Source organism: Cyphomyrmex costatus, unplaced genomic scaffold (assembly GCF_001594065.2).
Source record: "Cyphomyrmex costatus isolate MS0001 unplaced genomic scaffold, Ccosl1.0 scaffold532, whole genome shotgun sequence".
Taxonomy (NCBI): Eukaryota; Metazoa; Arthropoda; class Insecta; order Hymenoptera; family Formicidae; genus Cyphomyrmex; species Cyphomyrmex costatus.
The window spans coordinates 26,259-52,522 of record NW_017279545.1 but is presented as its reverse complement, the minus strand read 5'-3'; the positions used below and the strand labels follow the sequence as shown (position 1 = coordinate 52,522).

Here is a 26,264-nt window from a genome sequence, read left to right as displayed (position 1 = left end):
TTTTTGACGCACTTCGCCGTTGCGTCAGTCCGCGCTGGACTTCATGCATGATGTAATTCGATATTTATTTAATATGGAATTATCTCCGTGGGGGATAAAATGGCAATGCGTCGTGACGTTGGCGTCGCGTGTGTGTTTGGTCGACATGCGTTTCACTGTCCTGTCGTTCTGCGGCGAGAACTACCGATATAGAAACTCGATTTTAGTTCGCTGTTATAGCACGCCTGAAAAACAGTTCTCTTTTTGAGCGATTTATCTTTGAACACATATAGGAATTATTTATCTCTACATTTGTCTCTCTGAAAAAATATCATATAAATTTAAATTTCAACGCGTTCGCTACACATTCTACATGTGTGCGCATAATAATGCAAGAATAAGCATTTTTTATACAATTTATTTGTTTATATATTAGCTCTATCTCTTTTTCTCTCTTAAATTAACTAATAATGATAAAATCGCTAATCCTTTTCTCCCACACACACAGTTGAAGGTACTGTAACGTAATTTTATTCATGAATGGATTCTAATGTTATTGTAGTTAATTGTCTTTAGTAAATCGCTACAAGTTAATAAGTATGAAAAGTTAAGTCCCATGTCCAACGGGGATAACGAGATTGTTGGTACATGTGATGCATCTTCGTTTACGAAGGAGTAGAGTAAACTATAGAAAGGGAAAGCGTCAGGTCGATTTTAAAGCATTCCACTGCGCGCTGATTTATCGCGTGAGTTTTACTGTAAACCAGCGCATCGATTTTTCTTCTTTCATTTCGATTGCCGGATTAGAAGAAGCGATACGTTCTCCAATATTCCCTTGTAATTTCATTTTATTCAACAGCGACACATATTTCAATCACCAATTTAAAATGTCTCTTCGATATAAATGCTTTTTCAAATGTCACTCGCTGCGGAATCTACCGCAATTTTCCTGGCGATTAATTAAAGAGAATTGATAGTCTCTCGCCGTGTTCTGTACGTAAAAACGAGAAAATACTCGACAGCGTTGGGTGTCGATAAAAAATAGCACTCTTGATCTTGCGATCACGTACAATTATAATATCAGTCGAGGTAATATTGAGACATATGTTTGTGTTGTAATTATTTTTTGCATTAGAAGATCGTGTCTCCCGTCCAAACAAATAAGAAAGAGAAAAACGAGTGTACGTCAGACGACATTACTCAAAGAAACCGAGACGGCGGACTTGTTATTAAAATTTCAGAAGGATATTCCTCCGGCCATAGAAAGAAAGAGAAAAAAAAACAATTAATGAGTTTCTCAGAGGATGCTTGATTTATCGCTACATGACAAACTAGATGCTCGTTACTATACTTATCACGAGCACAAGCTATTTCGTATAAGAAACAGCGAATAGTTTAGCTCGACGAGACGACGCGAGAAGCAAGAAAATCTCAAGAGGTTTGTTCCGAAAGTTATTAACGCTCGTGCCTACGTGAGATTTTTTAATGCTCGTTGATTTAACTATTACCGCGATGAAAGTAATTTAACTATCTTATGCAACTACTACTTTGTTCATTAACGTGATCAAAAAAACAAGTACTGCAAGTCACCGTCGCGTCGTGATTGCAAGAATTTTTTATCAGTTCTTATCCTTAATATTTTCTTAACATTTGCCATTATTCAAAAATTGAAAAAATCATCAAAGAACTATTTAAAAATATTACATGCATGGTGTGTGTGTGTGTGTGTGTGTGTGTGTGTGCGTGCGTGTGTGTGTGCGTGTGTGCGTGTGTGCGTGTGTGCGTGTGTGTACATGTGTGTACATGTGCACGCACAAGTATAATATTTTTTATTTATAGTATAAATTCATTTAAATGAAAACATGCAAAATGAATTTGAACAAATATGCTTATAAGAAAAGTAACCAGCTTCAATAGAATCGAGATTTTTGTTTGATACATTTTCATTTATATTATCAACAAAATGTTTGTTTATCGATTTACATTCATCTTGTAAAAATAAATATAAGCTCAGAGTAAATAAACATTTATGCAATCTCATGATAAGTAATGATTAAAGCAAGAATGACAATACAAGTCAGTCTTTTTAAGTATTAACCTGTTTTTAATGCCAGGTTTCACATATTAAAATTAAAGAAAGATTGAATTAAATATTTTATTATGTGAAATATAATAAAAATCTAAACATCTACTTTTAAATGTAAATAGTAACTACAGAAATGTAGAGTCAAAGCTGTTAGTTTCGTATTTTCTTTCTCCTTTTAACTTTAGAGCTAAAAGGAGGAAGAAAATACGGAAGATTCAAAGTATGTATCTAAAAAGTTAAATACTTTACATTAACAGAATTTTGCATCTTATGACTATTTTATTACACTTTTAATTTATACACTTTTAATTATAGAGAATTTATTATTTATATATAGATCTTAAAAAATATGTTTATAACGCCTACACAGCCAATTACAAATTATTCATATTATTATCGCGGTACATAATGTCTATCTCTCACTAAATTATTATTATAGTATTTTATATAATTAGATATTTGATCTTTTCACGGTATTAATTGCATGATGCTTTCAAGATTGTATAAGTTTATCAATTTCCATAGAGATCAACAGGATGTTTTATAAAATTTGAATTATATAATAGAAAGTAAAGCAATCAATGATATTTTTTATAATAAAAACCTTAATATGAATTATAACTTAATTAAATCTCTTAATTAAAATGAAAATTATTCTAGTTTACAACTAAAAATTATTTTAAACATATAAGATACTTTTAAAGATTTTTTTATGTTAAAGGCAATGTTGCACAAATTGAAGTCGTTAATTTTACAATAATTGACGTTTGAGTGTTAAAAATAGCTTTTTATTTGTGATATTATTTATCGATCAAAATACATATAAATAGATTTATGATATTTGAAATTTTTTGTAAAAAAGAGTAACATTATATATTAAAATTTTGATCAGAACATATAAATGTGTTTTTTATATTTTTTAAAATACATATTTGTTTATTTTAATGTCTTACTTTTTTAGCCAAGTTATCATAGCAAAACTATATTTAAATATAAGTTAAAAAAATAGATGAAAAGCTATTCATAAACTTAATTAAAAATCCTGCGCATTTAGGAGCAAAATGTCAATTTTTACTCATTTTGTTTGGAGAATGTCATTTATATTTAGTGGAATTTATCGTTAATACCAGTAGTATATACTTTGAGATTCATTAATTGTAAGATTTCAAGATTATACCGTCGATTACTGCTTGTCTGCTTTCCGCAGATTCAGAACGAAGTCTTCAAAGAATGAGATAATTAAAATGGTGAATCTTGTTTCAAAGACAAAATAAGAAGTATAGACAGCGTGCAATTTGATAATCAGATAATAACTATCAAATTCACATGCATTTTCTCATTGTTATGCCAGAGTAACTTTGGCATAACCATTAACGAAGAAATTTCTCGCTGAATCTTAGATCGATCGTTTTCACTACAGAAAATCCTACAAGCAAGGCGTATTATAAAGTTATTTAATAAAAACAACAAGGCTTTCGTAAAATTTAATTTAATCTATAACACTGAAACACACGAACTATAGACTTAAGAAACAGTCAAATTCTTTTAAAGAACTTTATTTTAATGAAAAGTTAATAATTATTTATAATAAATTTTTGTAATTACGCAAATGGATTAAGAGCAAAATTTAGATAAAAATAAATCCGTCTGCAAGTTTGATAAAAGATTCGTTTTTTAAATAATTTTTTATAATTATAATCGAGAACACAGATGAATAAAAAAATAATATTTCAATATTTTTGTTATGATATCATATTTCTCAAATAGTTAACGTATTCTATTTCAATCAATATGAAAAACGACGAATGAACCGATAATTAAATGATGAAAAATGTGAGATTTGTGAAATAATTATTTTTTGTATTGTTAAAATGGAGAGGCTAGAGATTTTCATCTCTCAGTGATTTGACAAGCAAATTTTCTGCGTGAGTAAACAACTAAAAATGCAGTAAAATTTTTGAATGTAGATTTTTAATTTAGATGTTCGTATCGCGAAAGCGAGTGAAATGCACACGAAAGAAAGAACAAAAGATCAATTGTGAACTGCGCAGAAATAAATAACAATTTTTGCTTAGTTCTGTGCTATACGCATTCAAGGCCACATGCGATATTAGCAAGCAACTAAAAATGGAACATTAAAAAAAAGGAAAAAAACGAGAAAAGGAAAGAAAAGAAATGCGTATTATATATATATGTATATGCAAATATACGTTAAAATAATATTTTGATTAATTTCGAGTAAATCATTAATTTGAATATCAGACTTATTTTTTTTCTTTTATAGAAACAGACAATTTGTGACAGAAGTACATTTGAAAATTTTCTGAAATTAAATTTCTTAAAAGATGATAAACTGTCTCAAAGTTTAATTTTTTTATTAATTTCAAGTTTGATAATACTTTTCTGCTATTTTAATTAAAAGGTTGACATTTGAAAATAATTCAAAGATATGTAACTAAACGATAAGAAGAATTATTACATAATATGTATAATTTTCGAAATTTTCTCTAAGAAACAAAGTTTTCTAAAAATATTACGAGGCATTTGTTCTTAAAATATTAGTTGTTAGAAGACATTATTTTGACAAATTTACAACTTTTAAAAACGATAACAATCTATATCGCTTAACTTAACAAATCTATGTCAATGACAATCGATTTATCAATGAATGTAGGTTAATTCAAAGTTTGAAAATTTAAAAGCTCACGTATACAAAATTTTTCACGGAAATCTTCTACTTCGTTTCGAAATCAGTTTGCTGTAGGACTCTGACCTTTCACCCCTTAGACGGAACATTGATGTGCTCCTCACTACTAAGATTCGTACGACATATAACTAAAAAAGAAAAAAAAAAGAGAGAAAGAACGCACATCACGCACGATCTCGTTAAGATAAAAACCTCCCTCTCCATTACGGTATGTGGCAGCAACTGCGATACAGAGAATTCTTAATGAAAATGGCCCTCTCTTGTAAGGATCACCGGCATAATAAAACAAGCGGCTGCCAACTCCTGCTTCCCATGTGGCAAAATTTTTTAAAATGTTTTCAAATGTTTGACTTTACAACAATACCGCGATGTGCAAATATGAAAAACTGCCACGACACGATTTAATGGAGATTCATGAAAACAGTGTCTCTTGTTATTTTAGTTTCAAAAATTAAAAAACTAGTCCTGCGAGTCCACCCGCATGTGGCTCGGTCTAAATACGAAGTAGAGAGAATTAGATACAGAGATACAAAGAGTAATAAAAATAAATCTGCAAAAGAGTTAAGTTAAATTTAATTCGTTAGTAATTGGAAACTGAATTAGAATTTTCACGAAAAATGTAAGAGATTTCTTTAACATTGCTTCTAGAAACGATTATTTGTAGATAAAATTAAATATAGAAAGTAAATTGTAACTTTTTGAATATAATTTATATGTATGTTCTTTCTATGAACATCGTGTAAAAAAGTATAATATTATTGTACGCAGAATATTTTTCCGGGAAATCAGAAGAAACCAACTGTAAAACATTTCATATATATTAATTACGAAAAATACAAAATTATTTTCACGAGAGTGACAGTTTTTTTAAAGAATGACATATGCATCACATTTAAAAAAATTCATTTCATCATACTTCATAATCGAGTAAGCGAAACGTGACCTTTAAAAAATCAATAGGCCTCTCTCTGATGAATCTGAATCTTTTTTACTGCCTCCTTTTTCGATCTTTTCATGTACATGAATGTCTTCTCACACATCTATTTTAATATCAACATTAATAAACCGCGGATGAAGTAATCTGTTAAATATTATTGAGACCAAATTATACATTATTAATCGTCTAAGTATAACTCGCATCAGAAGACAATTTCTTGATGAAAACGTTTTTGCAAAAGGGAATTTGCAAAGAACCGCGAGGGCGAATAAGTCTTTCCACCTCCTCGGTCCTCTCGTTGCAAGAGAGTGGCAAAGTTGGAGGGACGAACGGGGTATGGCAAGAAGAGGACGCTTGCGCCCCGTGATCGCGTGGCCGCTTTCGAGCCACCTGTGCGCCCACCCTGTCTCTTTCTCTTTCTCTCGCTCTCTTTCCGTCTCTCTTTCATCCCCCCGTCGAAAGCACGGCTTTCCCATATATATATATATATATATATATGAAGGGTCCCTTGGTCACATTCTCTCATTACCGTCGTCGCTCCGGTAACGTTCAAATCATTCAATCCCTGCAGTGTCATCACCTGAGACTATAACGCTCAAGAATTCAAACTCGGTGAGTCCGATTTATTTCTTATACACGTCCTTTTGTATCGTTCCTTACTTTCTTTTTCATTTCTTCTTCTTTTCTGATAGTTATCTCTGCGTTTAACAATTTCCAAGTTTACAAATTCCAAGATCACGAAAATGGGTTTTCCTGCAATTTACTTCGGAAATACTATAAAATCTTATTATAATTAATTGAACTTTCATTGTTTGACTTATCTTCAAATCCGTTACTTGTGAGTCTGGTTAACGTACATATTACATCTAAATTATAGAAAAGATCAGGAAGCATTATATTTTAATATTCTCTGATTCATCTTTCGTTACATTTTGATATATATATTGACATATTTTAAATATACTATAATATGTTGTACATTTTGATTTTTTAAATACATTTTATAAATTATACGGCACATACAATTATAAACAGAATTCTATTCTTCTATAAAAGAGAATGGTAGATTTCAAAAAATATACTTAAAAATTCTATTTACTTTGTAATCTTATAACTTTTTAAATTTAATAAATCACTCAAAATTGGTATGATAAGGTACGATATTGGTATGATATTGGTACGAGATTTTGCTTTAAAATATCTAATACAATACATTGTTTACAGTAAATTTTTGTACACGTCTTTTTTAAAGTAATGGACATAATGATCATTTACTTTTAAAAAACAATTATATTAAATGAACGCAATTGCAAATCAATTGCATTTTTTAATTAACTATGGTGCAATCGAAATGCAAATAATCTTATCCGTCACTCCTGTCGACTCTCAAGACAAAAAAAAACAGACTAATCACATTTGATTAAATAATCAATTATTAATCGATTATGCTTATCCTTTAAAATATTTTACATTAATTGTTTGTTATTATTTATTTATTTATTTTGTGTTAATAATATTTACTATAAATAATATGTAATGAATTTTACTTTACAGAAAATATTGCTGATTATTATGTTTAATTATAGTGGTAAAATCAAATTTTCTAAATTAATTTTCCTCTGCTTGATTAAATTTTATTTTTGAGTTATATTTTTTGATAAAAAATATAATACGTGTAAAAAAACACGATTTTTTCTGTATTTATCAATTAATACATATGTGAGTGTGGTTTATACGTGCGCGTGCAGTTTACATATACATACTTCTATCTTCGTTGAAGAAATTGAATAATTATGACGTGTGATGTAGCAGTAAATTAGGAAAAATAATTTATCGTATCTTCCGTATACTAAATCATTTTGAAATAATTAATATATATATAGTGTATGTGTGTGTCTGTGTATGTATTTATAATATATAAAATATGAGTTCTCAAAAAATATAATTATCAAATATATTCATTCGCGTAATATAAATATTTATTCTTAAAGCACATATGAATAATTCTGTAGATCAATTTTTATAAATAACATCCTGAGGATAGACTGTCCAATTTGAGTTTAAAACGCAAAATCATCGACGCAAAAAAATCAATATGGATGAGATTTCGGAGACTGTAAAGTGTTGATACGCATTTAAATGATGCTTAACAGTTGATGAAATCTTATTCACATTAAATTTTTTACGTCGATGGTTTGCTCTGGAGCTCAAATTGGATAGGCCTGTATAAAGAATATTTATAAAAAGATTTTAATGGTGAAACATTCAATAATAATTAGGTTCTTATTTAGATACTGTAATTTTTTCTTATTTTTTATAATACTAATGAGACTAAAAATTTAAATGCGTAAAACTATGCTGCGTATATATCCAATCAATGGTGTTTTAAACAAAAACGCTTTTGTATTCCTCATAAAAATTGAGTACGCTGCCCTTATGATTATGATGTACGTAAATCCATTGAAACTATCCGGCGGCGTGGTCATTACTATTTTCTTTATCGCAATATAATGGGTAATAAATTACTAACGTAGGTCAAAGATATAAAACAGAGGACAAAGAAAGATTGACATTTTGCAGCTAAATTATACAAGCTTACAGCCGATATATTTGCGAATTTTAGGATAATTTAAAATCTATAATTATTTTCAGTGCACATTGAATGTGATGTATTACATATTATTATATTTGATATCACATAAATTGTTTTGATTTGTATTTTGCGCTTAAAGTTTTACGTTATTGTTGTTGTGCAATAACGGTAATTGTTTATTTAATACGGTTTATCTGCTCTTCAAATAAAATGATTTGGCCGCATTTTATTAGACATTGCACTCGAACATAAATTTAAATAAAAATAATTTATATAAATTGAATCAGGTATTTTAATTTAGATTCTTTTTCTATACACTTACTATAATTGCGTATAATTTATAGTATAAAAAATTATTAAAAAGTTAAATAATATTCAAAGTACAAACTTTTTAAACTTTTATCTGTATATCTTTATCTTCGACATACACTTTACTTTCCGCGTCGCATGATTATGTAGATTATAAACCGTACTGCAAGAGATTTAACTTAACGGATACTCGTGAACTTGGACATATATATTTATACAATTTGTTCGTAACAAATTTTAAATTTTTTTATCTGCTTTTCTCAAAAACTTCCTGCAGCGCACATTCACGTTTTGTCAAACTTCTTAACTGGAAATGCGTGGGTACAATACATTCATGCGTTAAAATATCGGTGCCATTGTACGACCAAAATTCATTTAACTTGAACATTAACATTACGTACATATATACGTATATACGTGATCAAAAAGTCATCTGGGGTTGATAACCGAGCAGCTTGAAAATATTTGTCATAGGATAATAATGGTAGGGAAATAAAATCGGTATACAAATGAAGAATCTTACCGCACAAATGGAAAATACCTGAAAAGCAGCTTTTAAAACGTAATTCCATTATATACAGAAATAGTATCCAAAATCGATATTTGGTTACAATGTGTTTCTTCATTGCGCAACGACCTGTGCTTTTCGCACACTTCTCGTTTATTAAGACGTTTCACTAACGACTAATTAGCGCAAAAAGTAATTAAGATCAGATATTGTTACATCTGAACGTCGACGGAGCTATGATAATCGATATCTTTTTTCTTGTACAGCCTCTCTTACTTAATTGCTACTCACTGATTATACAACAAATTTAGTTATTTTTCTTGAACGCTAGCAGATAAATACATTAAAAGTCGATATAAGTGAAGCGGAAAGAATCCACGAGCAAAAATAATTGGTGAGCAAAAATACGATTTTACCATCTTCTCATCGGTACGCGTAAATTATTTATGTTCTTTAAAAGCCTGTGCAGCACGTACCGAGTAAAAAGATGGGCAATTATTGCCTTGGAAAGCTCAACAAGTAAATTGCCGTTAATCAAGGTTGAGAAGTGCGGGATATTCTTGCTCTACATTATTATTATTATTTGTTCGCGTCATGATGCTTTTTTAAAATGTTCAAATTATAATTTAGTCCTTTTCCAAGAGAGACGGAATGTTTTTATTCATTAACAGTAATAACAGAAGTTCTTGAAACTTAAATATAAATATATCATCAAATGATTTGTTTTCGAATAAAATATTTAGCATGTACATACCTTCTTCAAAAATGTTTAATGGTGAAAATATTTCGAAGAAATATTGCTTCTCGATTTGAAATTATTATTTGAACTGTTGTTGTCTACAATTTTTTTATTATAGCAAAACTTTCATTGGAGTTAGCTATTCAACGGAAATCCAACAAGAGCTCCAAAAAAATCTCTTATTAGAGATGATAAAGAACTTGTCTTTGAATTTATCGTAATCAATTTATATGCAAGACGTTTACATAGAGATGGTTCGAGATCTTCCAAAACAACCCTATGCAAAACACTGCTATATAAGAAACCGATGGCAAAGATGAAACACACTTGTATGCTTATATTAAACCTTGAACTATCTACGTGTACAGTTTGTAGATTTTAGAAATATTTATAACTTTATGTTACATAATTTGATGTCTACATTTTTGTAGTTTGTATAGGTATATATTCTGATCCTTAAATAGCATTTTTCATATCGTGCAACATAAAGATACGCATTCAATTTTATTCTGAACTCTGACGAGAATTATACATCGTCTAAAATGGGCTTCATAAAGCAATTACGCATCGGCGTGTATTGCATTCGTGTACGTTTAATATCGAGCACGCGAAAACGATTAAACAGATTTACCTCGGTCAATGCGGTGTGAGTAATCAACGGATTATACGCTATAATTCGCGCCCGTAGACACGACAAATAGAATTGGATTCGACAACTTGGGTTCTGTCGTACGTTAGAGATTGTCGCGACATAAACCACAATAAATAACAACATAAACCGGATCTCTCCATCTCCAGTCATTGGAACAGAATTTCAAATTTATTTGTTTAATAGAAATACATGATGTAAAAGGTATTATATGTATTTTATATATACATATATAATAAATTAAATCCTTTTTAAGAGGACTTTTTTTAGATCTGCTATATGTTTACCCCCGTATGCTTTTAAAGACTTAATTTTTTTTTTTTAATATACATCTCTGATTGTATTTTTTTAATTTATACTTTTAAATATATTTCTTATATTTTTCAGTATTTAATAAATGTTGCAAGATACAATTAGATATGTAATAATAAATAATATTGTATTTGTCCAGAGAAAAAAAGAAAATTGTATAAGATATAAAAAAGTTACAGCACAATCCGTATTTATAGAAATTTCGTAATATAAAAAAAGAATAAAATATAAATATAAAATTTGCATTTATTAATCATAATTTTTATTTATAATTATCTTTTGGCAATTTGCGACTTTATTGAATATTTCCATGATCGCGCGCGAAAAAAAAAATAAAAGATATATTATATATATATATATCATATTAAAATTTCATATTTTATAAAAAATAAAATTATTAGCAGAGACACAATAACAGATATACTGAAGCTTTTGAGCAATAATATATGTATATATGATATATAAAATATAAATATATAAAGCGATATTACAATATTTTTGTTATCTTTCTGCAGTTCTCCTGTTCTTGCAGAAGAAATATTATTTCAATGCTGCATGATAATTATTTACAATATAACCTCTATATTTTCCTGTTAATAGAGATTCATGCGTATTTTCTTCTTTAGATGAGTCGTAACATTATTTGTACATTAAAATTCGAAAATGTTAAACTTTTAATGACAAAAGGGAAAAATGGAAGTCATATTAGCATTAATGGAATTTTTATCCTCGGTAAATAAAATGAAATATGTTTACAAGCGTTTTTGTCGTGCGATTAATGTTAAAGGCGGAAATGGAAGAAGGCAATAACGTCATACTTTCCCACAGCAAAGAAACATCGAAATGGGATCGTTCGGGAAACAGGCGTGGATTATTATTCAAACATAGATACGTATAATGGATCTATGTTTGAATTTTATGGCCAAAAACGCAGATTACACGCCAAAACAGGTGTCATGTATGGATGAAGCCTTCTTGCTTTGCGGTTGTGCCTGCTTTAATGAGGGTTGCCTCTAAATTAATACCCCGTTCGGAACAGAGATCGCGATGCTCGCACGGATACTCTCATCGTGAGTCAGATGATAGATTGTGGTAGTACACAAGTTGCGTGGAAATGATAATTCGGTATGGAAATGTCACGTTCATACGACACTTGCGAAGCGTGTGATCCAGTTTAATATTTCACGCCAAAAATTAACGTTTACATATGCACTTAATTTTACAACATGATCCACGTGCACGCGAATATTCGTCGTTTGACGATGCGGACGCGATCTTCCCTTCTAAGTAGAATTTATAATTCAATGAATTATTCAGAAAGCGCGGTGTCGATGCTGATAGTTCACTTTTTTTCTCTTGCTTCTTGTCTTGTCACTTGAGCCGTTGCATGACATAAATAATAACATAGCTAACTAGATATCGACATAAAAATATAGCTCGTTAATATTATGACCTCGATGATATCGATAACATGATCCTTTGAACATTGAGGGCATAAAGAGATACGCTTTGACTCACAGTCCTGAATGAGCTAAAAGATTTTGTCGATAAAGTGATATTAGGCTAACGATGAAAGATTTTCCTAAACTTGCTCTTTTGATCACAAAATTACAAAGTGTTATAATACCAACCGTGAAACTCGACAAATTTTTCAATAAAAATCGTTTATTAAATATAAAGTAATTTTCTCAAACTATTTCGAATATTAAATAGTTTATTCTGACGAGATTAATACATTTTTTAATGAAAAATGAAAAATCGTTATATTATATGTATGCCTATAAATTTCTTTGTCGTTAAATATTTAACTTTTTTAAAGTAAAAAATTCAATTAATGGATTACTCCCACACTTAATAATACATTTATTGTTAGCTTCTATTATTATCTTCCTGTCATTAAATATATTTAAATATAAGAATGACGAGTACTGCATTTTAATACAAAAATGTGACGACTAAAAGTACAAAAAACTTAAAAACAGTTACTATTAATAAGGATTATGCGAACTATATTTTTCTCTATAATTTTAGATTTACCGAAAATAATAGACATAAAATTATAAGCATTTACAGGCTGCTGTAGTATATTAAAATAAATGGTACATTAAAATAAATACGGTAATGTTAACAATACTGCTTATCCATATACCTCTTATCACAATAAGAAATAAATTCCTTATTCATCTTGAAATACATATTTCATTTGGATAGCTCTTTACAATAGACATGAGAAAATGATATAATAAAGTATTTTGCATAATAAAATTATTATGACAGTGCTCGAAGAGTTAAGTAAATAATGGTTGCGTTCAGTAGAGAAAGTCGCTACATGAGCGCTTTACGCTACGCTCCGTAGCGCTGGGAGCTTTCAAATGGTGACCGCTCAGCAAACATGTTGTAATAGCGTAAACCGCTCCGTAGCGCGAAATTTTACAACGGTTGTACCGCTACATTCTCTGCTGAACGCGACCAATGTCTCATGAGTAGGCGATGTTATTTAACTGCGAAACCCATACTTGGCTTGATTGTTATCGTAGCGGTTTTGAATTTATCTTCCCTCATTTTCGTCAAACGTTCGCATGTCCAAACGATACATGGGGGAATTATATCAGCAACAAACGTAGTATATATTCCAGCACGGTCGAAGCTTCTACAAAGTGCAAGTCTTATACAATTAGTGAAACAAAACTGCCATTGTGATGTGTTGCGTCATGTTGCAACATTTGAATTATAAACTTACAAAATAATAGTGTGACAATCTTTCATCTTTATAATGTAAAAAAAGAAAGAAAGAAGGAGAAAACTATTCTTTACCAAATCGATTAGATAACGCGCTTGGCACATATGCGCGTTCTCGGTCGCACATGTCTGAAGCAAAACCTTTACGTCCGGAAAATCAACCAGAGGAATTAAATTACATGTAGAATTGTTTGTTTGATTGCAGAGAACAGAAGACAACATTATGTATGCTAAATATCGCGCAGCTTTCATTCTTGTCGTGGTGATAGTCAATTTCGTGGACGCAACCGAAAATTACGTGGATTACGGAGGTAAGTTATTTTGTTACTTTCATATGACTTCACAAATTATTTATTGTTTACTTGAAAAGATGTTGTTGATACATGCAGAATAATTATGCATTTATTATCTAGTTTTTTTTTTAAATAAACAGGTTTTTTTTTATATAATTGGAGTAAATTTAATTTTTGGAAAGAATTTTTTGCATGAAATACAGGAGGTCAGGTTCGAAATCCGGGATAATGTAATCGTAATAAATTATTTTAATGATGTTTATTAGCACCGATAATACTAAATTACTTGACAATTTAATTTGTAATATTACTTCAGTTTTGATTTAGGATTTGTGTTTCATGATCGATAAATAATCGGCATACAGTTTACTTGAAAAAAAAAATTGGTATAAATTTACTTATTTAATTTATTATAATTGTATAAATTTACAAAAGATATTATTAAGCATGCGAAGAACCGCCTCGATTGAAGATGGGTCTTTTCATTCATGTGTGTTTAATTTCTGGAAAATTTTTGGAATTAATACGGAATTTATATTGCATTGAATTGAATAACTTTTTTAGCGAATTCGATTGGACGTACTAATGCGGACTGATGCATATTAAAATCTTTGTATATTGATTTAATCTAAGCGCAAAAGTAAATATTTTGAGATATTTAAAATTTAATAAACATTTTGAATTATAGGATATACATTTTACCTAACAGAGCAATAAAATATATTGAATATTTCATGAATTACTTGATTTTTCACATATAAGATTTTCCACATTATTTTCTATACGCAGAAAAATATCATTGTATTGCTAAGAGAGAAATATAAAAGTTATTTAATTCATTTTCTTCCTTTTAAATAATAGTTGTCTTTAACAAAGAATATTTTTTTAATAATTGTAAAATATACCTTTATTACAAAATTTTAGAAAAGCTCATTATTATATATTCCAAACAAAAATTTATTTTTTTTTGAAGAATAGTAAAAAATTGATCGAAGAAATAAACTTCTCTTTAATAAACAAACATCGAATTTCTTTTAATTTAATAAACTTCATTGAAATATTTATTAAACTTACCAAGATTCAGAATATATTTTTAATAAATTTAATGGTTGTGATAAACTTAGGATATAAATTTGCGGATGTATGAATTTTTGAAATACAACTTGAAGCAAATAATTTACTTTCATAGTTGAAACAAGTAAGTTACTTACATAGAGTATTAATTATTATTTCTGTATTTTTCTATGTCTATACAGAAACTATATGTTCCGTAAATTATTTCCATAGATATCTAAATCCATCATTAGAATGCCATTGTTTCGTGAATATCGTAGTTCACTTCATCTAGGTTTACCCCCGAAAAGTCGCTTAGAAAATGAATTAACCGACCGATCAAAGTTCTAGTGTCTAAAAATGATTGGATTCGATTCCTTATATTATTCTGAGAAAAAGCATCTATATACACTTTATTTGTTTAAGTGGTCATTAAAAAGTTATAAACATTTTTTGTTTAAAAAATCTAAATTTTGAACAAAAATTTCGAAAAAATTCTGTAAGCTTAATTGGATCAAAATGAACATATTTGTCTGTTAGACTTTTTTGATAAAATCAATAGTTTTCGAGATCAAAAATGTCAAAGTTTGAAAAATGACTACATTTACGATTTCTTTTCTCACAAACTAATCATCCAATCAGTACGAATGAAAAACGAAAATATTCAGCCAATCTTAAACTATAACGAGGAATTTTTTTATTTTCATCCGTACTGTTATTGATAGTGAAAACTTTATTAGAATGAAGTTCTGAAGGCGCGTCCGCGGTGTGTGAGCAGTCTCGATGCGACGCCGCCGAGTCGTTAATAGTATCACAGCTATAGGCACAGCGCTTGTTTGAAAGTTGAAATATCTACACTAGAATATAAATTTCAATAAAACACGAATTTTGAATATAATTATATAATTCAATAATAGTTTTTACTGAAATGAAACACAACGGATTGAGAAAAAAATGCTAGCGAAAACTAAATCGAAAACAAAACACGCATGAACATGTGTATGCACATGCTCGGCGCGCCGATGTAGCAACGCAGCGTCGAGACCGCTCACGCGCCGCGGACGCGCCTTCAGAGCTTCATTCTAATAAAGTTTTCACTATCAATAACAGTATGGATGAAAATTAAAAAATTCCTCGTTATAGTTTAAGATTGGCCGAATATTTTCGTTTTTTATTCGTACTGATTGGATGATTAGTTTGTGAGAAAAGAAATCGTAAAGGTAGTCATTTTTCAAGCTTTGACATTTTTTATCTCGAAAACTATTGATTTTATCGAAAAAGTCTAACAGACAAAAAATATTCATTTTGATCCAATTAAGCTTACAGAATTTTTTCGAAATTTTTGTTCAAAGTTTAGATTTTTTAAACAAAAAAATGTTTATAACTTTTTAATGACCACTTAAACAAATAAAGTGTATATAGATGCTTTTTCTCAGAATAATATGAGGAATCGAATCCAATCATTTTTAGACACTAGAACTTTGATCGGTCGGTTAATGAACGCAAAATGGGGGTAAACCGCTCGCCTAATCGGGACGAGAAGCAGCTCGATATTGAAATATACATCTTTATGTCAATTTGTGTACGACGGCTTGATGTGCACCAATCCGGTTGAGTGCGTCTAATCAAATTCGCTATTAGATTTATACCATTTCCGAAATGATCTTCTTATACCTCCTTATACTCTATATATTATTATACTTCTTTAAAATGACAATAATAATAAACTTCTATACTTCCTCAAAGTTCATCATTTTGACAAATTCTTATGATGAATATTTCTCGTTCTTTCAATGCAAATTTATGTTTTGCCGAGCTATCCTACCGCGCTATAAGTCTCATTAAAGTTTCACTCTTACTTGGCATGATAACACGTTTTGTATTCCATTACCGGTAATACCGCATATCAACGCGAGGCTGTCGCCAGCGCGTCTCCTACTACAATAATTAATGATCGCGAAGAATGGCTATTATTAAGCCGTCGGCTTCTAGACCGTAGCGAAAAATGTAAGTCTAATTAAACCTTCTATCGAATTGCACTTGTTAATATAACGATTTTGCCTTATTACATTACATAATATTATGTAATTGTATAGTTATCTTCATGCGTATCTATAGAATAATTTATTTAGCGTAACTCAAAAGTAATGTAATGTTAAATATTTTTATATTATATTATAATAAAATATATAAATTTTTTCATTTCTTGCAATTTACTTGAATACTTTTAAATAACAAATTATTTCTCTTTTTGTATACATATTAGCAAAATTTTTTTAAACTAAATTATTAAAATATAAATAATAACAGTTTTAAAGTTACAAGTAATTTAGGATTAAAAAGACATTCGCTTTTTACAAAATATTGGACAGATTTTAAACAGAAGGTTTTTTCAACAAGAAAATAATAAAACAATATAAGAAAATAATTTCATGACTTTTGCTTCAAATACGTTATAGAGAATATATTATTTTTATTTATTAATAGTATTGGATAGTAAATATCTGTACATTAAGAACATTACATAAATTTTAATTTCTTAATGTACAGATATTTACCATCCAACATCATTAATAAATAAAAATTATATGCTCTCTACAAATTTTAATTTGTATAATGTTTTTAACGCGTACAGGTATTTATCTTCCAATACTATTAATAAATGAATTGCGCAATTTTTAGTTAGAGAAATTTTAAATGACAAGCTTAGAAAATGAATGAGTCCTATTACGCGAAAAAATAAAACTTAAATAATAAAATCTGACAAAGTCTAACAGAAAAGAAATACAACACCGTTAATAGTAAGAAAACGAAACGTTATTTTTAAACGCAAAATCGGTATTCACGGAATTCCCTCTCGTCATCAACTAATGAAGATACAATATTACATTTCAATGAATAATTACACCGCTCGATATGAAACGCAGTTGATCCAGGATGATTAGGAATTATGTATTTCACCGCAAGGTATAAACTCATCGTAAATCCGGTCTGATCATATTGACCGTCCTACGTGTCACTTTCATCGTGTCCCTAATCACGCGTACGATTGCGCGCGCCTGGTCAAATCTCTCTCTATTCAATAATCGCTTATAAGAGGATCGTGTCCTGTTATAGGATCTCTCTTTCCTCCCTTTCTCTCTATCTACAAGCAATGCCAAAATGACCTCGTTATCGCGAATTATCTGTTAGGGTCTTTTTGTTATAAGCGCATTTTATCAATATACGTACATTCTACTCGTGCACGAATTCCAGGGTGATTTTCCCACAGACCGCAAAAGCGTTCAGTCGAGCATCACAAACATATCGATCTCAGCTCCACTGTGTAGTTGTACATATTTCAATATGCAGTTCTTTTTTTCTTTTTATGGAAGATTCAATTTCGTTTTCGGGATGGTCTCGTAATTTTGATGAATTATTAATTAAATCATTTGAAACTGCATGGTAGTGTTAAAGAAGCCATTAGCGAAGCAAACAGCGAATATTTAGCTCCATGGAGATAAAATTGAATATAACATAGTCCGCATTATAACGCGGAAGGCGATGCAGCGCGTTATGATAGTCAACAGGTGCAACGGACAACCGCATCTACTTTGAAACCCGCGCTTCGTTAATTTTGTTTTTTTTTTTTGTAGAACAAGTAATTCGCATTTGACATAAAAGTCAAACCATCGCAATTGCAGTATCTTTGTATCCGGTATTTTATGATTTTTTTAATGCAGAAAACTAGATTTATCTGATCGATTGTACACGAGCTGCGATTTTGAATTAAAAAAAAACCACACTAACATGTTTTACATCATCGCGCGTCCTCGAATTTTAACACGCAAGTTTTTCATTGAGTTGAAAGGTGCCTATTCAATTGGAAAATGGTTACCTGTTTGCCTTTGTGCGATATACACGCGGGAAAATTCTATCGTCTGTATTCTTACAAGGTCGATGTGTATATCTACTACTCCGTTACAATAAAAAAAGATCGCTTTTTTATTGATGAACTGGTCAAGTTTATCGATATCGTTATTCGAAAGCAATCAAAGAGATGTGTGAATAAACATCCGTTTCGATGCTCTTTTGTTCTCAGCATCCCCGATCATAAATACATTTTCTCTACAATAAATTGAAAACGTGTTCTTAAAGTGTTTGGCTTTAATAATAAATTTGATTTTTTTTAATAAAACAATCGTTTTAATCATTTTAATAGATGCAATGATATATACATATATAAACAATACAAACCCTTTTTTAAATTTATTTTGCTTGTATATTTTATTTAAATAAAAATATGTAAAGGAATAAAATCAATGTAAACATGTACGTAGAAAATAAAATCCTCTATCAAACGCTGTTATAACTGACAATACTCGAGCTTCCATAAAGCTTTCATAGTTTTCAAAAAACATTCGAAAAACATTTGCTATCTGTAAATCTTATAGAAACATAATGTGTCTTTATTTTTTGAAAAAAAAAAAAAAAATTGATATCGATACTGAAAGCGTTAATAATTCTGAATACACGCACGTCAAGATATATGTATATACACATATTACGTATATGATAAACGACACGTCAGATAATGTCGCCATCGCCGATGGAATATATGTATTTCTTTCTGTTTTTTTTTTTATAGGACGACTATGTGGATGAATAAAAGTGAATAATCGTTATAACGCGCGTTATGTACGATAGTAACCGTATAAACGCCCACCAATTCGTATGACCCTACGTGCCCATACGAAGAACGCTACTTATCGTAAAGTAGTTTAATGCCGCATAAAACGGACGTACTTGTAAAACGTCATACTTTCTCTCTATATTTTCCCGTAAAACTGGACGCGCGCGCATCACACACGCGCCCGATTTACATCTGTTCGAAAGGGAGATGTGACATACGCGTATCTATACGAGAGTCGCGCTTGGTACACGTCCCGGAAATCAATCTTTAAGCAATGATGAAAGATGTTTCTTTGCCTGGGTCGTAAGACAAAGTGACGGCTATCAATCGAAAACTTATCGACAATATAACAATAAATGCCATTGATGCTCTTAATGTGTCATTAATTCTCAAGAAGTAAAAGCTTCTGGCGATGGCTCGATGGCGCTTTAGTAGGAACTAAAATTATTCCAAGATTCATTCGCAATGAAAATCGTTGATATTGACAGTAATTGAAATGCAATGAATATTTATACGGTAATTATACAAATCGGTGTATATACATATATATATATCAAAGCAGAATTACTTTATTCTATAATATTTTATCTTACGCAGAGGAAGGATTTGCCATCTGCACATGTATGGATACTGATACGCGTAAAACAAAAAAATATGACGTTACAAGTTTTTCCCGCCATTCGTTAAATCCTCTTTTCTACGAGTCATCCACAGAATATCAATGTTTAATCCTGTATTGACACAGATATACAGGATGTGTGTTTAAAAAAATCATTCAGTATTTATTTATATACACACCATACTGAGTGAAAAGGCTTAATGAACAATATGTAGGTCAAAAGTTTAACCATTTCTAAAATACAAACAATTTTACTACTTATTTTATTTTTTATTATTACTATTATAATTTTATTACTTATTGATAAACAATTTTATATATCATAACTGACTTATTATTGTTTTTTATGTATTGCATACGACCTGAAAAGAAAAAAATTGAGAAAGTAACACTGTGTGTGATAGTCTATTCGGAACAGATCCAATGAGATGATCTTCCATCCAATTGTAATAATTGGATGTCAACTTACTGATTATCGAAATTTTTCATTACAAAGTACCTATTGAAATTGAATGAAAATATTTAGAACATGCTTTGTAAACACTGAGGTAAAACTTCACGTCCATATATAGGAGTCGATAAGTCAGTATGATACTCTCATACAAAAATGTTTATATCTTTGAAATGGTTGAACTCTCTCATGTTCACCAAGACTCTTTCATTATTATATTTGGTGTTGTACAATCTATCATATAAATACCAAATGTTTTTTTTAACACTCTTTATATAAATCCATACGTTTATGTTTACAGAAGAAATGGCGGAAAAAGCGCCCGCAGAGAATATCCATGAGCTGTACAAGCTCTTGGTACAACGCAATGCGCTCAACAACGGTTTCAGCGGCATTCCGCTGGAACAACTGATGATTCGGAAATCGCAGCGATCGCCAGCGCTACGTCTTCGATACGGTCGTTCTGGACCGCACATCTCCGTAAGTTCTCACTTTTGCATTGATGATGTAGAATAAATCCTTAGGCAAACATAAAAGTTTGTAAAATATTACACTCATTTAGTTATATACAGTGAGTGCAAGAAGTATTCATACAGAGAAAGTAGCTAGGTAACTCTGATATATGTAATATGTCTTCTAAAACTCTCCTTTCCGTTGCCCCTATTTATTTTAGTTACATTGTCCGCGTAAATTTTATATAAATGTCAAATAAAACAGAGTCACTATTGATTTGTCATTTGCAGGTCATTTGTACTTTAATGATTTATTTGACTTGATTAATTAACGAGCGCGAACGGTTTCACGCAATTTATTACGTTATTAAAATAATCTCTAACATTAAAGTGATTAAAATTAATAAATTATATTATTCTATATTATATAAATTATATTATATTGTAGTGGCGTAGTGAGAAAAATGTTTCGGGAGGGGCTGTAGAAATCAATTTTTTTAAAATGTTTTTTTTTACTAGTGACATTTGCTAAGCATAAACAAAAAAGTTTAAAACAAAATAATATAATACATAATATACATGTCGTTGCAATGTCGCGTTTCGGATGTTTTACTAACGCAGCATATAAATTGTCATAATTTTTTTACTATTACTTTTAAAGATCTAATACTTTTCAGAAAACTTCTTCAAATATTCAACTACAATGTAGCATTAATGAAAATTTTTAATTCGAAAATTCGTAACATAACTTTAACGTTTGAAAAAAATTCACTAAACTCGACAAAATAAATCAGCCATTTTGTTGTAAAGTGCTTCGTAAATTTCGGAATAGCTCTACAAGTCGCAGAATATGTCAAAGATTGTAGTTTAAAAATTTGAATAATAAATATTAATATTCGGCTGAGTTGAAGTGCTGCAGTTCTCCCAATACCACTTTTTGCGATTGTATAATACTAGCAGCAACATTTTTTTCCGTGTAATTTATCGAATTTTTGTTTACATGCTAAATACAAAAGAAAATCAACAAATATATTTTTAATATATAATAAACGATATTTTTGCAATTAAATTAAAAATGGGAACTATCCCAACAAGATTTAATTTCCTCTTTCAAAACAAATTGATATTTACGGCTCAACAATTTTGCACATTCTTATTGAAATTATTCAGAATTTCGGGAATTTGTGCAGCCCCCCCCTGGCTACGCCACTGTTATATTGCATATATTCTTTGTCTTACGCATTCACTAATTTTACATATTGTGCGTTTTGAAATTGTAGCTCACTTATTATACATAGGGGAGATCGAGATGAGTTTAAACAAAAGTAAATTGAAACAACGTCGATATCTTGAAACCAATAATAGCGATAATCGGACAACAGTACAATTTTAACCTTTGTCTTACGTGTATTAAAATTGTACTGTTGCCCGATTATCGACTATTATTGGTTTCGAGATATCGACGTTGTTTCAACTTACCTTTGTTTAAACTCACCTCGGTCTCCCCTACTTATTGTAGCAGTAGTCATTAGATATGAAGGCAATTTGATATAAAACGTAATACAATTGATTATACATATAAAAAAAGACACGCTAAAAATAAAAAGATGAAAGAACTTTTATAATTAATACGAACTTAGTACATTTTCGTGTCATCGGAAATTCTTTTCGAGATGGATATTCTTGTTTTGCATGAATTACTTCTGTTTCTGGAATGCGCGCGGTTTAATTCATAATGCTTTTCGAGTCCCCTTTGCATTCTATTCTTAATGTGCCGCGAGTATTCCCTGGGAAATTAATTTTCTCGTAATTAGTGAGAGTGACGCAGCTCTTCTGAACTGAAGTGTGGTCGCGACTTGCATGCCGGTTGTCTCGTAGGATAATAGGGATAGGGATTATAATATGGTAATTAGAAAAATGATCGTTTAACAAATATTTAGAGTATTATAACATTAACAAAGAATTGTATCATAGAATCTAAAAACGGAATTTACAGACGTTGCTCAAGTTTCGTATAGTGCTTGAAGAAATGTCACAAACCAATCAGAGACTGTATTTGCATCTTAAAACATCGCTTGAAACGGTCTTGAAATTAAAAACGGAGAATGAATACCGACCTAATTGCTGTAGGTAATAGAACATAAATTAATAAGTATATAAACAGCATTGGCTGTAAATAACATTGACTTTTCATATATATCACGTGAAAGTTACGCTGAGGTCTAAAAATACATGTCAAATGTGCTACGGATTTACGCTCTTCTTTCAATCGTCTTTCTTCTATCTTTCATTTTGAGACAAGAGTATGTTATTCGTAACGAAGATTTAATACAACACCATATATTTTCAATAATATTATTTTTATATGTATATACATTATTTTCATCTCATTTATTCATTTTACAGTATTTTATATATATAAGAGATCATTTGTAGTTCCCATTTTTCTCCATAATAAATTTTACAAAATCTTGGTTTTGCACGAAACGCAGATAACTTTCTTTGGAGAATTAAAACGTATCTCAGTTTGCACAAATTTCATTTCTCAGCATTTATATATATTTTATTGCATTCGTATAACATTAATTGCCTAGATATTATAACGTATATATGTTAGAATATCTCAGGGACAACTGAACTCATTCAAAGAGAACTGTTACATGAAAGAGTTACGAGAAACGCCCGCACGTTTTGCGACTTCACATGCAAATTAATTCATACATTTATCATCTCTCTTTTTAATAAAATGCCAAGGCAAATATTCAACGAAATAAATTCATTTCGTCCTAGTACGTGTACTTTAATGTAGGAAATGAGCAAACTACATTTTGAAGTTATACGATGTCTACATCACGCGCGTATATGTTTGTCGAAAGTATAGGTATGCTTCGCTCGCTTTTATCACATTACATAAGTATTTGAGTAGAAGAATGCAATTTTACTTCATAAAGATCTATGAAAGAATGCGTGTTTTAATAAATCAATTTTATTCCTTCTTTTATTTCGATTTCAATTTTTACTGCGTTACGCTCAGAAGTTGTGCAAAGATGCGAACAATATGAAACATTAGAAAGGTATGTTGCTCCCGTTTATACGCTTGCAATACGCTCGCCCGTGATATATCGAGGAGGTACGAAATTTTCATCTCTAAAAGTCCGGCTGAACAACATTATGACGCCTCGTACGCTCGACGAAGCGTACGACTTTTTTAACAGCAATATACTGTTACATCGAGAAACGTTATTTCGCTGCAGCCACCGATACGCTAAAAAAAAAGAAGCACCGTGTTTGGTTTGCGCTGCGAAAATGTCGCGGACTGTCAACATTTATCTTCTCTTGAGCGATGCTAGAAAATAATGTCGACCTGATATTTAATAACGTTGTGATAGAGAAACGAATTTATATTCTACGAACATTTATTTCGTTATAAATATATTCACTCGCTAATATAGATATATTTAAAAAAAAAAAACGGGCCAGTGTAACATTACAATGATCTATTTTTTGAACGAGTACCTATATTTATTTCTGTCACACTTAGGATAACTGCGATTCACAGTTCGTGTGAAGATAAAACTCATCAAAATCTCTTTTTTTATAAATATAAGACTTTCGGTTATCTGATCTATATACTTTAATAGGACAATATTTCATCCCCGTCTTACGTAGTTCGCAGTTAAAAATGATGGCCGTAGATGAAGAGAAGTGCAGGCAAGTTGATATTTCGGTGGCAAATTACAAATGACCGTAATAATACGATAAAACTAACTTATCCCCCCAACACGAAGAAACGAGCGGCTGGACCTCCCGACGGAGTTTGAATGAGTCACGAGGGGAAAACTTCTCGTTCTACCGTATCTAACAATTATCTCCTTCCTTCCCCTTTATAAAAAGTTCCCCGTCGTACCGCAAACTTGTAACGTGTGCCTTTGCAATCGTGACAGTGGATGTATACGACTAGTACAAATTCCAGAGAGTGACGTGACGCATTACTGAAATTCTTATCTGCATTACTGAAATCGCCGTTGATGACGGCGGTATCGATCTGTCAAATGACACGTGGATTCACGAGAGCGACCACTTCTCTTTATTGGGCACGCTTGCGTATTATGTACAAGACGACGTGATTAAGAATAATAGCATTTCATATAACGTACAACACGTGGTATCCAAATTGAATAGCGTATTTACATTAATGATGTAATTTATGTATATTTACGTAAATCATGATGACGAAAGGAGATATTTTCTCCCTGACGAGAGTTGAATATTTTCTTATTCAATCGCGCAATTTCTTTCCTGATAAGGTCGTATTAAGTATTATATCATTTATATTAAGGAACTTTTCTTCGTTATTTTAAGAATAAACTTTCTCAAATTGTAGTTGATTATCTTAATCTGTGCCTCATTCAGTACTCGTGTATGTACACGGAAAGAACAGTTTTAAAGTAAAAATTTAGCTAGATATAGACTTGAAAATAATTTTGTTAACTACTAAAATAATTATGTAGGATTATATGCTCAAGCTTAATAAGTAATGCTGCAAAAGGTTTGGACATTTCAGCAACCAGCTTGAGCGTTCTACACAATTATTTTGATGGTTTAACAACATTATTTTCTATATCTGCATTTAATTAAATTTTTAGACATTTTAACAAAATCATTCTTTTCATGAATTTTTATATATTTTATGACAGTTCGCTGTTCAAAGACACTTATCGCGCAGCTCGAATCGTCTTCGGCTTTGATTTAATCGGCACCGGACTCGGCGAATGTACGCAATTAATTGGATTTTCACAAGCAATTAAGTAATTAGCGTCCTTTCGCGGTGTGTTACAGGCAGGAGTTCTGCCGAAACCTCTAGGCGCGGCGGCTGCGGCGGGATACGATGACAACAATTAAGCGGCGGAGCTGATCCAAGGACATCTTTCTGGTTTGTTTCTTCATGAGAACGCGCGACCACCCTCTCGTGTATAATATAAATTATGTATAATTTATCGTCATTGCGTCTTGATCTGCAGCGCGCGCACTTCCCAGACTGACAGAAGACATTCCTAAAATTCTCGTGTCTTTTACTCTCTCTCTCTAAAAAAAAAAAGTGATACTTTTGGTAAAAACAATTTGTGGTTTCGGCAAATGACTGATCGTAAAGAGAAACCGACTTTA

The 26,264-nt window shown here is 30.6% G+C and overlaps 1 protein-coding gene across 1 annotated transcript; it reads left to right on the top strand.

Moving 5' to 3' along the window:
- Nucleotides 1-6,243: 6,243 nt before the first annotated feature.
- On the top strand, nt 6,244-26,115 carry LOC108778956 (short neuropeptide F). The gene is made up of 4 exons (XM_018546286.1): nt 6,244-6,321; nt 13,764-13,869; nt 20,948-21,126; nt 25,938-26,115. Exons 2-4 carry the CDS (start codon nt 13,782-13,784, stop codon nt 25,998-26,000), a joined length of 330 nt encoding a protein of 109 aa, XP_018401788.1. The 5' UTR covers nt 6,244-6,321; nt 13,764-13,781; the 3' UTR covers nt 26,001-26,115.
- The last annotated feature ends 149 nt before the right edge of the window (nt 26,116-26,264 follow it).

What these genes read in the sequence shown, in the direction of transcription:
- LOC108778956 (XM_018546286.1), top strand. Translation starts at nt 13,782, where the DNA reads ATGTATGCTAAATATCGCGCAGCTTTCATTCTTGTCGTGGTGATAGTC. An exon ending in AAATTACGTGGATTACGGAG is followed by an intron (nt 13,870 to 20,947) that starts GTAAGTTATTTT and finishes TTATGTTTACAG; the next exon opens with AAGAAATGGCGGAAAAAGCG. An exon ending in GTTCTGGACCGCACATCTCC is followed by an intron (nt 21,127 to 25,937) that starts GTAAGTTCTCAC and finishes GGTGTGTTACAG; the next exon opens with GCAGGAGTTCTGCCGAAACC.